General features: G+C 42.1%; 2 protein-coding genes across 4 annotated transcripts in view; both read left to right on the plus strand.

Annotated features, from left to right (window-relative positions):
• The window catches only part of LOC110518290 (tripartite motif-containing protein 16), a 45,125-nt gene extending 30,718 nt beyond the window's left edge, over nt 1-14,407 (plus strand). The window contains exons 5-6 of one of the 2 annotated variants that reach the window (XM_036972175.1): nt 12,751-12,810; nt 13,896-14,399. In XM_036972175.1, the coding sequence (XP_036828070.1) occupies nt 12,751-12,810; nt 13,896-13,927 (92 nt within the window). In that variant the 3' untranslated portion in view covers nt 13,928-14,399. Of the gene's footprint in view, nt 1-12,750; nt 12,811-13,585 lie in introns of both variants that reach the window. The other variant, XM_036972174.1, reaches the window with a different exon arrangement.
• LOC110491257 (E3 ubiquitin/ISG15 ligase TRIM25) lies at nt 3,021-14,405 on the plus strand. Of its 2 annotated transcripts, XM_036972196.1 has the most exons (3): nt 3,021-3,710; nt 4,145-4,240; nt 11,436-11,793. In XM_036972196.1, the coding sequence occupies exons 1-3, from the start codon at nt 3,114-3,116 to the stop codon at nt 11,694-11,696; spliced, it is 954 nt and encodes a 317-aa protein (XP_036828091.1). In that variant the 5' UTR covers nt 3,021-3,113; the 3' UTR covers nt 11,697-11,793. The 2 variants fall into 2 exon arrangements, with proteins under 2 accessions (XP_036828091.1, XP_036828092.1); XM_036972197.1 differs by lacking the exons at nt 4,145-4,240; nt 11,436-11,793 and adding an exon at nt 14,059-14,405 and having other exon boundaries at nt 3,022-3,710.
• Nucleotides 14,408-15,205: the final 798 nt, after the last annotated feature.

Consider the following 15,205-nt stretch of genomic DNA (forward strand, 5'->3'; position numbering starts at 1 on the left):
TTACTAGTCCAATGCTCTAACCACTAGGCTACCCTGCCGCCTCTACACTCTAACCACTAGGCTACCCTGCCGCCTCTACACTCTAACCACTAGGCTACCCTGCCGCCTCTACACTCTAACCACTAGGCTACCCTGCCGCCTCTACACTCTAACCACTAGGCTACCTGCCACCTCTACACTCTAACCACTAGGCTACCCTGCCGCCTCTACACTCTAACCACTAGGCTACCCTGCCGTCCCTACACTCTAACCACTAGGCTACCTGCCACCTCTACACTCTAACCACTAGGCTACCTGCCACCTCTACACTCTAACCACTAGGCTACCCTGCCGCCTCTACACTCTAACCACTAGGCTACCCTGACGCCTCTACACTCTAACCACTAGGCTACCTGCCTGGCGCCCCAACAAAATCTTTATCTTTACCCCTCTAATAAATACTGCTACAATATGTATATACTGTATTCTAGTCAAGGCCTGTCCTATTTAACCACTACTGTCCACTTCATATGTATATACTGTATTCTAGTCAAGGCCTGTCCTATTTAACTACTACTGTCCACTTCATATGTATATACTGTATTCTAGTCAAGGCCTGTCCTATTTAACTACTGCTGTCCACTTCATATGTATATACTGTATTATAGTCAAGGCCTGTCCTATTTAACTACTACTGTCCACTTCATATGTATATACTGTATTCTAGTCAAGGCCTGTCCTATTTAACTACTACTGTCCACTTCATATGTATATACTGTATTCTAGTCAAGGCCTGTCCTATTTAACTACTACTGTCCACTTCATATGTATATACTGTATTCTAGTCAAGGCCTGTCCTATTTAACTACTACTGTCCACTTCATATGTATATACTGTATTCTAGTCAAGGCCTGTCCTATTTAACTACTACTGTCCACTTCATATGTATATACTGTATTCTAGTCAAGGCCTGTCCTATTTAACTACTACTGTCCACTTCATATGTATATACTGTATTCTAGTCAAGGCCTGTCCTATTTAACTACTACTGTACATATACTATTCTTCAGATATACTACAGATGTACTCCAAATTGTCTATGCATCACATCACAGTAAACAGTATATATATCTATATCTATCAATGCTTGTCCTAATATTTTCTTTTACTTTTTAGATTTGCCCTCTGTGAGCCAGGAACACAAGCATTGTTAGATATTACTGCCCTGTTGGAGCCAGGAACACAAGCATTGTTAGATATTACTGCCCTGTTGGAGCTAGAAACACAAGCATTGTTAGATATTACTGCCCTGTTGGAGCCAGGAACACAAGCATTGTTAGATATTACTGCCCTGTTGGAGCTAGAAACACAAGCATTGTTAGATATAACTGCCCTGTTGGAGCTAGAAACACAAGCATTGTTAGATATTACTGCCCTGTTGGAGCCAGGAACACAAGCATTGTTAGATATTACTGCCCTGTTGGAGCCAGAAACACAAGCATTGTTAGATATTACTGCCCTGTTGGAGCCAGGAACACAAGCATTGTTAGATATTACTGCCCTGTTGGAGCTAGAAACACAAGCATTGTTAGATATTACTGCCCTGTTGGAGCTAGAAACACAAGCATTGTTAGATATTACTGCCCTGTTGGAGCTAGAAACACAATCATTGTTAGATATTACTGCCCTGTTGGAGCCAGGAACACAAGCATTGTTAGATATTACTGCCCTGTTGGAGCCAGGAACACAAGCATTTCACTACACCCGCGATAACATCTGATAAATATGTGTATGTGTCTCAATCTGCGTTGTCTAAGAACAGTCCTTATCAGTGGTACTGTATATTAACTATATACCACACCTCCTCAGGCCTTATCTGTGGTACTGTATATTAACTATATACCACACCTCCTCAGTCCTTATCTGTGGTACTGTATATTAACTATATACCACACCTCCTCAGGCCTTATCTGTGGTACTGTATATTAACTATATACCACACCTCCTCAGGCCTTATCTGTGGTACTGTATATTAACTATATACCACACCTCCTCAGGCCTTATCTGTGGTACTGTATATTAACTATATACCACACCTCCTCAGTCCTTATCTGTGGTACTGTATATTAACTATATACCACACCTCCTCAGGCCTTATCTGTGGTACTGTATATTAACTATATACCACACCTCCTCAGTCCTTATCTGTGGTACTGTATAGTAACTATATACCACACCTCCTCAGTCCTTATCTGTGGTACTGTATATTAACTATGTACCACACCTCCTCAGTCCTTATCTGTGGTACTGTATATTAACTATGTACCACACCTCCTCAGTCCTTATCTGTGGTACTGTATAGTAACTATGTACCACACCTCCTCAGTCCTTATCTGTGGTACTGTATATTAACTATGTACCACACCTCCTCAGTCCTTATCTGTGGTACTGTATAGTAACTATATACCACACCTCCTCAGTCCTTATCTGTGGTACTGTATATTAACTATGTACCACACCTCCTCAGTCCTTATCTGTGGTACTGTATATTAACTATGTACCACACCTCCTCAGTCCTTATCTGTGGTACTGTATAGTAACTATGTACCACACCTCCTCAGTCCTTATCTGTGGTACTGTATATTAACTATGTACCACACCTCCTCAGTCCTTATCTGTGGTACTGTATAGTAACTATATACCACACCTCCTCAGTCCTTATCTGTGGTACTGTATATTAACTATATACCACACCTCCTCAGTCCTTATTGATGAATTACAACACACAGGTGTATTATAAGGCATTACAAAGGTCATTAAAATAATGATACATACGTACTTCATAGAAACTGTTACCCTTCATATATTCTAACAACTCACATTTTAAGATTCATTATGTCATTTGTTCCATGTTAAGGGCTCTAACCTTGGAACTAAACTATTTGTCTCCCTCTCGCTGTTGCATGCAGTTCCTCTCTCTCTTCCTCCATTCCTCTAACCCCTCCCTCCTTCTAACCCCAGCCCTCTGGCAGAACCAGGAAGTCCCTCCCCTTCCCACAAACTCTCTTCTGAGGAAACGAAACTGATCTGAGTCTCTCTGTCGTCTGTCTGTGTGAGAGTGAACAACCGTCCAAATGGCTCAACAGGGAGTTCTGCTGGACCAGGACCAGTTCTGTTGTTCTGTCTGTCTGGATCTACTGAAGGAGCCGGTGGCTATTCCCTGTGGACACAGTTACTGTAGGAGCTGTATTGAGGGCTGCTGGGATCAGGATGATCTGAAAGGGGTCTATAGCTGTCCTCAGTGCAGAGAGACCTTCACTCCAAGGCCTAATCTGAGGAAAAATAACATGTTGGCTGAGCTGGTGGAGAAACTGAGGAAGACAGGACTCCAGGCTGCTCCCCCTCCTGCTCTGTGCTATGCTGGACCTGGAGATGTGGCGTGTGATTTCTGCACTGGGACCAGAAAGCAGAAAGCCCTCATGTCCTGTCTGGTGTGTCTGGCCTCTTACTGTGAGACTCACCTCCAACCTCACTATGAATTTCCTGGTTTCAAGAAGCACAAGCTGGTCAAAGCCACCGCACAACTACAGGAGAAGATCTGCTCTCATCATGACAAACTGCTGGAGGTTTACTGTCGTACCGATCAGCAGTGTATCTGTTATCTGTGTACAATGGATGAACATAAAGGTCATGATACAGTGTCAGCTGCAGCAGAGAGGACTGAGAAACAGGTAAGACCAGAACAACTTGTTGGTGACTGTCTGATAAACAAAGAATTAAAGATACAGTAGGAACTCAATCTGTTTGAATATGAGATCATTATATTATATACAATATGAAATGGATCCACAAATATGAACACAAACCTTGAGAATATAGATATGTTAACCCAGATTCTCCAAATGTATCACCATTTTCTAAAGTCAAACACTATTATCATTCTGAATGGCCTTTTATGTGTCCAAAGTTCAGTCTCAACCCCTTGATACATGTAGGCCTACCATACAAACTATAATCATTCACATAGCAACATAATATAATATTGTAAAGGGACTTCCTCAGGATTGTAGACCTTCCTCTCTATGGGTCCTATGTCACATTACTATACTATTGATCTACTGGACTAATAAAGCTTGATAGCTCATTGAAGAGTGATTCTCCACAGAGGCAGCTGGGGATGAGTCACCAGAAGGTCCAGCAGAGATTCCAGGAGAGAGAGAAGGAGCTGAAGGAGCTCCAACAGGCTGTGGAGTCTTTCAAGGTGAGTATTGTTGACCAGAGGAGACACACCATTTCACTACTCTCCTCCAGTCAGAGAGAGAGAGAGAGGGGGGGGCCCCTATCCAATCCCACTGACCCCACTGTTGGGAACAGGCTGTCTGGACCCCTTTCAGAGAATAGACTGGTTCATGTAACCGACTGGGCTGCCTCATCACATAACCATGAGTAACCATGACGACTCATGTTCCCTATACATTAACATGGAGCTGTCTCTCTCTCTCTCAATTCAATTCAAAGGTCTTTATTGGCATGGGAAACATATCTTTACTATGCCAAAGCAAGTGAAATAATAATGAACAGTAAACATTGAACAACATTTATTTTCAAAAGAATAGAGACATTTCAAATGTTATAATTCAAGTGCAAACAGAGTGAGTCGTGCCCCAGACTGAGTCCTGGAGGTGAAATGGAAATGAATGAGGGAGAGTTCAGTGAGGTAGAAGGTGTGGAGAAGAGTTCAGAACCAGAGAAGAATTTGGTCATATGAGATTTGACTTCAGAAGAGTTCCAGGGGGTGTTGAGTGGTGGTGTCCCGTCCTCCCAGGTCGTTGTCATGGTGCAGGAGCAGATAGGGTCAAAGTAGTGGAATGGGGTAGTGGGTTTTTAATGAGTGTAGGTTAGTTGTCATGGTGATGGAGCAGATAGGGTCAAAGTAGTGGAATGTGGTAGTGGGTTTTTAATGAGTGTAGGTTAGTTGTCATGGTGATGGAGCAGATAGGGTCAAAGTAGTGGAATGTGGTAGTGAGTTTTTAATGAGTGTAGGTTAGTTGTCATGGTGATGGAGCAGATAGGGTCAAAGTAGTGGAATGGGTTAGTGGGTTTTTAATGAGTGTAGGGTTAGTTGGCATGGTGATGGAGCAGATAGGGTCAAAGTAGTGGAATGGGGTAGTGGGTTTTTAATGAGTGTAGGTTAGTTGTCATGGTGATGGAGCAGATAGGGTCAAAGTAGTGGAATGTGGTAGTGGGGTTTTAATGAGTGTAGGTTAGTTGTCATGGTGATGGAGCAGATAGGGTCAAAGTAGTGGAATGTGGTAGTGGGGTTTTAATGAGTGTAGGTTAGTTGTCATGGTGATGGAGCAGATAGGGTCAAAGTAGTGGAATGTGGTAGTGGGGTTTTAATGAGTGTAGGTTAGTTGTCATGGTGATGGAGCAGATAGGGTCAAAGTAGTGGAATGTGGTAGTGGGTTTTTAATGAGTGTAGGTTAGTTGTCATGGTGATGGAGCAGATAGGGTCAAAGTAGTGGAATGTGGTAGTGGGGTTTTAATGAGTGTAGGTTAGTTGTCATGGTGATGGAGCAGATAGGGTCAAAGTAGTGGAATGGGGTAGTGGGGTTTTAATGAGTGTAGGTTAGTTGTCATGGTGATGGAGCAGATAGGGTCAACGTAGTGGAATGTGGTAGTGGGTTTTTAATGAGTGTAGGTTAGTTGTCATGGTGATGGAGCAGATAGGGTCAAAGTAGTGGAATGGGGTAGTGGGGTTTTAATGAGTGTAGGTTAGTTGTCATGGTGATGGAGCAGATAGGGTCAACGTAGTGGAATGTGGTAGTGGGTTTTTAATGAGTGTAGGTTAGTTGTCATGGTGATGGAGCAGATAGGGTCAAAGTAGTGGAATGTGGTAGTGGGGTTTTAATGAGTGTAGGGTTAGTTGTCATGGTGATGGAGCAGATAGGGTCAAAGTAGTGGAATGTGGTAGTGGGGTTTTAATGAGTGTAGGTTAGTTGTCATGGTGATGGAGCAGATAGGGTCAAAGTAGTGGAATGTGGTAGTGGGGTTTTAATGAGTGTAGGTTAGTTGTCATGGTGATGGAGCAGATAGGGTCAAAGTAGTGGAATGTGGTAGTGGGTTTTTAATGAGTGTAGGTTAGTCACATGCGTTGAATACAACAGGTGTTTTTACCTGACAGTGAAATACTGAATACAACAGGTGTTTTTACCTCACAGTGAAATGCTGAATACAACAGGTGTTTTTACCTGACAGTGAAATACTGAATACAACAGGTGTTTTTACCTCACAGTGAAATGCTGAATACAACAGGTGTTTTTACCTCACAGTGAAATACTGAATACAACAGGTGTTTTTACCTGGCAGTGAAATGCTGAATACAACAGGTGTTTTTACCTGACAGTGAAATGCTGAATACAACAGGTGTTTTTACCTCACAGTGAAATACTGAATACAACAGGTGTTTTTACCTGGCAGTGAAATGCTGAATACAACAGGTGTTTTTACCTGACAGTGAAATACTGAATACAACAGGTGTTTTTACCTGACAGTGAAATGCTGAATACAACAGGTGTTTTTACCTGACAGTGAAATACTGAATACAACAGGTGTTTTTACCTGACAGTGAAATACTGAATACAACAGGTGTTTTTACCTGACAGTGAAATACTGAATACAACAGGTGTTTTTACCTCACAGTGAAATACTGAATACAACAGGTGTTTTTACCTCACAGTGAAATACTGAATACAACAGGTGTTTTTACCTGACAGTGAAATACTGAATACAACAGGTGTTTTTACCTTACAGTGAAATGCTGAATACAACAGGTGTTTTTACCTCACAGTGAAATACTGAATACAACAGGTGTTTTTACCTGACAGTGAAATGCTGAATACAACAGGTGTTTTTACCTTACAGTGAAATGCTGAATACAACAGGTGTTTTTACCTGACAGTGAAATACTGAATACAACAGGTGTTTTTACCTGACAGTGAAATACTGAATACAACAGGTGTTTTTACCTGACAGTGAAATACTGAATACAACAGGTGTTTTTACCTCACAGTGAAATACTGAATACAACAGGTGTTTTTACCTGACAGTGAAATGCTGAATACAACAGGTGTTTTTACCTCACAGTGAAATACTGAATACAACAGGTGTTTTTACCTGACAGTGAAATGCTGAATACAACAGGTGTTTTTACCTGACAGTGAAATGCTGAATACAACAGGTGTTTTTACCTGACAGTGAAATGCTGAATACAACAGGTGTTTTTACCTCACAGTGAAATGCTGAATACAACAGGTGTTTTTACCTGACAGTGAAATGCTGAATACAACAGGTGTTTTTACCTGACAGTGAAATGCTGAATACAACAGGTGTTTTTACCTGACAGTGAAATGCTGAATACAACAGGTGTTTTTACCTGACAGTGAAATGCTGAATACAACAGGTGTTTTTACCTCACAGTGAAATGCTGAATACAACAGGTGTTTTTACCTTACAGTGAAATGCTGAATACAACAGGTGTTTTTACCTGGCAGTGAAATACTGAATACAACAGGTGTTTTTACCTCACAGTGAAATACTGAATACAACAGGTGTTTTTACCTTACAGTGAAATGCTGAATACAACAGGTGTTTTTACCTGACAGTGAAATGCTGAATACAACAGGTGTTTTTACCTCACAGTGAAATGCTGAATACAACAGGTGTTTTTACCTTACAGTGAAATGCTGAATACAACAGGTGTTTTTACCTGGCAGTGAAATACTGAATACAACAGGTGTTTTTACCTCACAGTGAAATACTGAATACAACAGGTGTTTTTACCTGACAGTGAAATGCTGAATACAACAGGTGTTTTTACCTCACAGTGAAATACTGAATACAACAGGTGTTTTTACCTTACAGTGAAATACTGAATACAACAGGTGTTTTTACCTCACAGTGAAATACTGAATACAACAGGTGTTTTTACCTTACAGTGAAATACTGAATACAACAGGTGTTTTTACCTGACAGTGAAATGCTGAATACAACAGGTGTTTTTACCTCACAGTGAAATGCTGAATACAACAGGTGTTTTTACCTTACAGTGAAATGCTGAATACAACAGGTGTTTTTACCTGGCAGTGAAATACTGAATACAACAGGTGTTTTTACCTCACAGTGAAATACTGAATACAACAGGTGTTTTTACCTCACAGTGAAATACTGAATACAACAGGTGTTTTTACCTCACAGTGAAATACTGAATACAACAGGTGTTTTTACCTGACAGTGAAATACTGAATACAACAGGTGTTTTTACCTCACAGTGAAATGTTTACTTACGAGATCCTAACTAACAAAAAAATATATATGGATAAGAATAAGAATTAAAAGTAACAAGTAATTAAAGAGCTGCAGTAACAATAGTGAGACTAAAATCAGACTATATACAGGTGGGAACCGGTACAGAGTCAATGCACGGGGTCATAGGTTAGTTGAGGTAATATCAAGACTTGTATGTGTTGTGATATTGTTATAAGGATGTTGAAGAGAGGGAAAGATTGAAGTGTCATTGGGGTTGGACAGGGTTGGGAGAGTTTGGAAGGAATTTGGGGGATGGGGAGGGTCTATTAGAAGTTAAGTTAGTAGGACTCTTTTATTTTCTCAGAAGTACTGAGTTAGGTAGGAGGATTTAGAGTGGTGTAAACCCTGATTGAACACACTCCAGAACAGTAGGTGGCGCCATGCACTTTTAAAGGTGGTTTGAGGACCTCCATTAGATCATAGAAGAAGAAGTTGGTCTGTGAGGGTTTTGTTGTTCCTGAGGAGGGCTACTATTCTTTTCTCTTTTGGTTTTCAAGTATTTTCAGAATGTATTAAAGCCAAAGCTAAAGCTTCCCTAAACAATTCAATATATCAGTCAATATATTTTCTCTGTGATTTATTTTCTCTCCGTTCCATCGCATCTTAACCGTCTTACCGGGCGGGCACTAGGACCCGGGGGAGGCTGCTGCTGCAGAGGCTGCTGCACCGCTCGTGACTGTCAGTCCTCCTTGTAGCTCATTGGTTAAGCTGTGGCTCGAGGCTGTTAACAGTTAACGGACAGGAAACGGCTCTGACAGGACACATTCATGTCGAGGCAGTGATGTGAATGTGTGGTAAGTTAGAATAGAGAGAGAGAGTTTTCACTACTATAGACTTTGGTCATAATCAAAGCTTTGTTAACCAATAGGTTTTTATGTGAGGCTGCCTGTAAGTTACAGTGTAACAGACGTTACTAACAGTAACGGTGTCATTTAAATTCGACATAAGTTATGTGGCGATGATATCTAGTTAACGTTGTATTTAATGTAGTGTAATGACCTGACTAGATCATAAAGGAACAATTGTCCAGACAGAGGATTGAGTTACGAATTGACGGTTTATTAGCAACTTTACACAGGCTACTGTTTGGCCTTAGCTCACGCCAAATAAATGAAAGATACCCCACAAGCCAATCGGGACCTTCTCTTGTGAAGCCCAGACGTAAGAGAGAGAACAAAGGCTGAACCTTAACTTCCAATGCCCCGCCCCCTCCACGCCACTCCGCCAACCACCAGGATGCCCGGCATCAGAACATCCCAGGCATTCCTGTGATTGGCAGATAGCAGGTTGATTGGCATGTCGGACCCCGCGAACACTGGGAACTGGTAAGTACAACACAACCACCTACTAGCCGAACACATAACACACAGCTAGCTGTCTGTGCGGGTCGCTACAGTAGTTTTACTATCTGTGCCAGGCTATAAATGACACAGATAATATCTATTTAACGTTGTATTTAATGTAGTTTTACTATCTGTACCAGGCTATAAATGACACAGATAATATCTAGTTAACGTTGTATTTAATGTAGTTTTACTATCTGTGCCAGGCTATAAATGACACAGATAATATCTAGTTAACGTTGTATTTAATGTAGTTTTACTATCTGTGCCAGGCTATAAATGACACAGATAATATCTAGTTAACGTTGTATTTAATGTAGTTTTACTATCTGTGCCAGGCTATAAATGACACAGATAATATCTAGTTAACGTTGTATTTAATGTAGTTTTACTATCTGTGCCAGGCTATAAATGACACAGATAATATCTAGTTAACGTTGTATTTAATGTAGTTTTACTATCTGTGCCAGGCTATAAATGACACAGATAATATCTAGTTAACGTTGTATTTCAGGTAGTTTTACTATCTGTGCCAGGCTATAAATGACACAGATAATATCTAGTTAACGTTGTATTTAATGTAGGTTTACTATCTGTGCCAGGCTATAAATGACACAGATAATATCTAGTTAACGTTGTATTTAATGTAGTTTTACTATCTGTGCCAGGCTTTAAATGACACAGATAATATCTAGTTAACGTTGTATTTAATGTAGTTTTACTATCTGTGCCAGGCTATAAATGACACAGATAATATCTAGTTAACGTTGTATTTAATGTAGTTTTACTATCTGTGCCAGGCTATAAATGACACAGATAATATCTAGTTAACATTGTATTTAATGTAGTTTTACTATCTGTGCCAGGCTATAAATGACACAGATAATATCTAGTTAACGTTGTATTTAATGTAGTTTTACTATCTGTGCCAGGCTATAAATGACACAGATAATATCTAGTTAACGTTGTATTTAATGTAGTTTTAGGGAGGAGAGTAGAGCAGGACCAAGAGGTGTTCTGTACTTGTCTGTCCAGGAGGGAGGACAGTAGAGCAGGACCAAGAGGTGTTCTGTACCTGTCTGTCCAGGAGGGAGGAGAGTAGAGCAGGACCAAGAGGTGTTCTGTACCTGTCTGTCCAGGAGGGAGGAGAGTAGAGCAGGACCAAGAGGTGTTCTGTACCTGTCTGTCCAGGAGGGAGGAGAGTAGAGCAGGACCAAGAGGTGTTCTGTACCTGTCTGTCCAGGAGGGAGGAGAGTAGAGCAGGACCAAGAGGTGTTCTGTACCTGTCTGTCCAGGAGGGAGGAGAGTAGAGCAGGACCAAGAGGTGTTCTGTACCTGTCTGTCCAGGAGGGAGGAGAGTAGAGCAGGACCAAGAGGTGTTCTGTACCTGTCTGTCCAGGAGGGAGGAGAGTAGAGCAGGACCAAGAGGTGTTCTGTACCTGTCTGTCCAGGAGGGAGGAGAGTAGAGCAGGACCAAGAGGTGTTCTGTACCTGTCTGTCCAGGAGGGAGGAGAGTAGAGCAGGACCAAGAGGTGTTCTGTACCTGTCTGTCCAGGAGGGAGGACAAGTCCTGGTGGACCTGGAGAGCAGGGTGGCGGAGGTCTGACTCAATGAGGTGCAGAGAGGCTACTGAACCTACTGTCTCTCTCTCTGTCTCTCTCTCTGTCTCTCTCTCTGTCTCTCTCTCTGTCTCTCTCTGTCTCACTCTCTCTCTCTCTCTCTCTCTCTCTCTCTCTCTCTCTCCAGCGCTCTGCACAGTCAGCAGTGGAGGACAGTGATCAGATCTTTACTGAGCTGATCCGCTCCATTGAGAGAAGGAGCTCTGAGGTGAAGGAGCTGATCAGAGCCCAAGAGAAGGCTCAAGTGAGTCAAGCTGAAGGACTCCTGGAGCAACTGAAGCAGGAGATAGCTGAGCTGAGGAAGAGAAGCACTGAGCTGGAGCAGCTCTCACACACAGAGGATCACATCCATTTCCTCCAGGTAACTAAACTGTCTTGTTACATGTGATATGAAATTAACTTCACGTGAAACTATTCATCTCAATCATTATGTTGTCCTGTCTCTCTGTCCCTGTCTCTCTCTCTGTCCGTCCCTCTCTCTCTCTGTCCGTCCCTCTCTCTCTCTCTCACTGTCCGTCCCTCTCTCTCTCTCTCTGTCCGTCCCTCTGTCTCTGTCCGTCCCTCTCTCTCTCTCTCTCTCTCTCTCTCTCTCTCTCCAGAGGTATCAGTCTCTCTCTCTCTCCAGAGTTATCAGTCTCTCTGTCTCTCTCTCTCCAGAGGTATCAGTCTCTCTCTCTCTCCAGAGGTATCAGTCTCTCTCTCTCTCTCTCTCTCTCCAGAGGTATCAGTCTCTCTCTCTCCAGAGTTATCAGTCTCTCTGTCTCTCTCTCTCCAGAGGTATCAGTCTCTCTCTCTCTCTCCAGAGGTATCAGTCTCTCTCTCTCTCTCTCTCTCTCTAGAGGTATCAGTCTCTCTCTCTCCAGAGTTATCAGTCTCTCTTTCTCTCTCTCTCCAGAGGTATCAGTCTCTCTCTCTCTCTCTCTCTCTCTCTCTCCAGAGTTATCAGTCTCTCTCTCTCTCTCTCTCTCCAGAGGTATCAGTCTCTCTCTCTCTCTCCAGAGGTATCAGTCTCTCTCTCTCTCTCTCTCTCTCTCTAGAGGTATCAGTCTCTCTCTCTCCAGAGTTATCAGTCTCTCTCTCTCTCTCTCCAGAGGTATCAGTCTCTCTCTCTCTCTCTCTCTCTCTCCAGAGTTATCAGTCTCTCTCTCTCTCTCCAGAGGTATCAGTCTCTCTCCAGTATCAGTGTATATTCAGACTTACCCAGCATCGTTGTCCCTCCTCTTCAGTACTTTGGAGATGTGAGTAAGACTGTGTCTGAACTGAGAGAGAAACTAGAAGACTTCCTTAAAGGAGAATGGACCAAGATCTCCACTACAGGTGTGTTGAAAACAATAAGAACATCAACTTTAGACCATTGAAAGTTCCCTACTAGTCATATACATGTGGAATATGGTCTGATGATAACATTCCCTCTCTCTGTCAATGTGTTTGTGTGTCTGTAGTGAATATAGTGGATGTTGTACTGCCTCCAGAGCCCAAGACCAGAGAACAGTTGTTACAATGTGAGTCTCTTTATTGTGAAGTAACTAACAGTCTCTTTTTACTGACACTCCTAACAATCCCTCTAGAAATATATAGCAATAGTAGATCTAATCAAAGACTGGGTATCTATCTGACTCCTCATATTTCTCTGATTTGATCTCTGCTGTGCTCTAATCAAAGACAGGGTAGATACAGTATCTGACTTAACTTATTGTTCTGACTCCCCTCATTGGTCTCTGCTCTTCTCCCAGATTCCTGTCAGCTCACACTGGACCCAAACACAGCACACACACACCTCTCTCTGTCTGAAGGGAACAGAAAGGTGACCAATATAGGCCAAGTCCAACCATATCCTGACCATCCAGACAGATTCACCTACTGGTGTCAGGTTCTGTGTAGAGAGGGTCTGTCTGGACGCTGTTACTGGGAGGTGGAGTGGACTGGTGATGTTCATACAGCAGTCTCATATAAAGACATCAGCAGAACAGAGAGAGGTAATGATGGTGGATTTGGACTCAATAACAAGTCCTGGAGATTAGAGTGCTCTAGAGGTGGTTATTGTTTCAGACACAATAATGTTGTGACTAAAGTATCAGGCCCTCAGTCCTCCAGAGTAGGAGTGTACCTGGATCACAAGGCAGGTACTCTGTCCTTCTACAGTGTCTCTGACACAATGACCCTCCTCCACAGAGTCCAGACCACATTCACTCAGCCCCTCTATCCTGGGTTTAGTCTCGATGGTACTGCTGAGCTGGTTAAACTGTAGTAGGGTCCACATAGATACTAGTCATGCTGGTGTAGTCTATAGCTGAGCTGGTTAAACTGTAGTAGGGTCCACATAGATACTAGTCATGCTGGTGTAGTCTATAGCTGAGCTGGTTAAACTGTAGTAGGGTCCACATAGATACTAGTCATGCTGGTGTAGTCTATAGCTGAGCTGGTTAAACTGTAAACTGATTTGTTATTAATTAAAATTCAATACAATGTTTTAATCTTGTACATTTCCATGAATCATGATGTCTGGTGTTGATGTATATTGGTTGTCATTCAGAACCATTGATATGTTTTCTCAGTTGGTTCTCTGTCTCTATGTAATTCTCCTCAGTATCATTGATCAGCTTGTTGGCTCGGTCCTAATTGATGTGTTCTCTGTCACCTGGAGCTGCATGGAAAATGGTCCAGGAACTAAAGGACAATTCAGGACTAGTCAGCCCACTACAAGCTGGTATCACTTACTTTCTACTAAACTATATGGTCTGGTTTCCCAGACACAGATGAATCCTAGTCCTGGACTAAACAGTATGTTCAATGTAGATGTCCAGGAAACCGGCCCTAAATGTGTCATCTTTCATCCTCCCATACTGCTCAGTCCAGCAACATTAAACCTGTCCAGCAGGTGGTGCTGTTGACCAAACAATAAAACCAGCAGATATCTTGACTTGCCACTCAGTATATCAGTAATGTTCAGAATAGTACTTTAATATCATTGGAGATTGATGGTCTTTTTAATCCACTATCCAGAGTCAGGAACAGATGAAGTTAGGTCTGCTACTGTTCAGTGATTAAATATGATTTATGGTGATGGGAAATAATAAAAAACACTCAACTTCATCTAGTAATAGTTTTCCTTTGTTATTTATTCCAAGGTGTGTCTTTAACTTGTAAATGTATTGTGTGGAGGTGAGCTAGTGGTGTGGCTGATAGAATAGAATGAAAAGGGAGGATGGGAGGGGAAATGGGCAGATATATCAGACAGATGAGGGAGAGAGAGATTTTCATCCAGGAGTTAGTGTCTCTGTTCCAAATAGCTCCCTATTCCCTGCGTAGTGCACTAGGCATCTTATAACCAGGTCTAAAGTAGTGTTCTAGATGTTAGATGGTTTCTCCCTGTCATTACAACATGACAATATGGTCATGACTTTAGTGGTTTCCTCCCCCTTTGTTTTTAGTGTTATTTTGTTATGTGTGTTGTCAGGGTTGTTCCTCTGTGTTCCTCATTGAAAATCCATTAACAATGAATCACAAACTAATTATATTCCAGTTGTGTTTAGACAACTTGATGTCTGACGTCCCCCAGTTCTGTTCAGACCCATTGAACTGGGTCACATTCTGAATGGTGACTTGTATTGATAGTCCATACTGGACCTGACTGTGGTTAACCAGACTGGAGGGGTTCTGATCACATATTCCCTCATCTCCACAACTTCACCTGATGTTCTCTCTGTGTGTGTGTGTCTGTGTGTGTGTGTGTGTGTGTGTGTGTGTGTGTGTGTGTGTGTGTGTGTGTGTGTGTGTGTGTGTGTGTGTGTGTAGAAAGCAGACAACCTCAATCTGGTTTCATTCCTGTAGTTATCAGAACACATGGGGTGTGTAACAATTATCTCTCCTTTCTAAGTGTGAACTTGTCCACTTCCC

This window comes from Oncorhynchus mykiss, unplaced genomic scaffold (genome assembly GCF_013265735.2).
Source record: "Oncorhynchus mykiss isolate Arlee unplaced genomic scaffold, USDA_OmykA_1.1 un_scaffold_121, whole genome shotgun sequence".
NCBI classification, from domain to species: Eukaryota; Metazoa; Chordata; class Actinopteri; order Salmoniformes; family Salmonidae; genus Oncorhynchus; species Oncorhynchus mykiss.

Coding starts and splice junctions, on each gene's coding strand:
- LOC110491257 (XM_036972196.1), top strand. CDS start 3,114: ATGGCTCAACAGGGAGTTCTGCTGGACCAGGACCAGTTCTGTTGTTCT. Junction 3,711..4,144: donor CAGAGAGGACTGAGAAACAG/GTAAGACCAGAA, acceptor GATTCTCCACAG/AGGCAGCTGGGGATGAGTCA. Junction 4,241..11,435: donor AGGCTGTGGAGTCTTTCAAG/GTGAGTATTGTT, acceptor CTCTCTCTCCAG/CGCTCTGCACAGTCAGCAGT.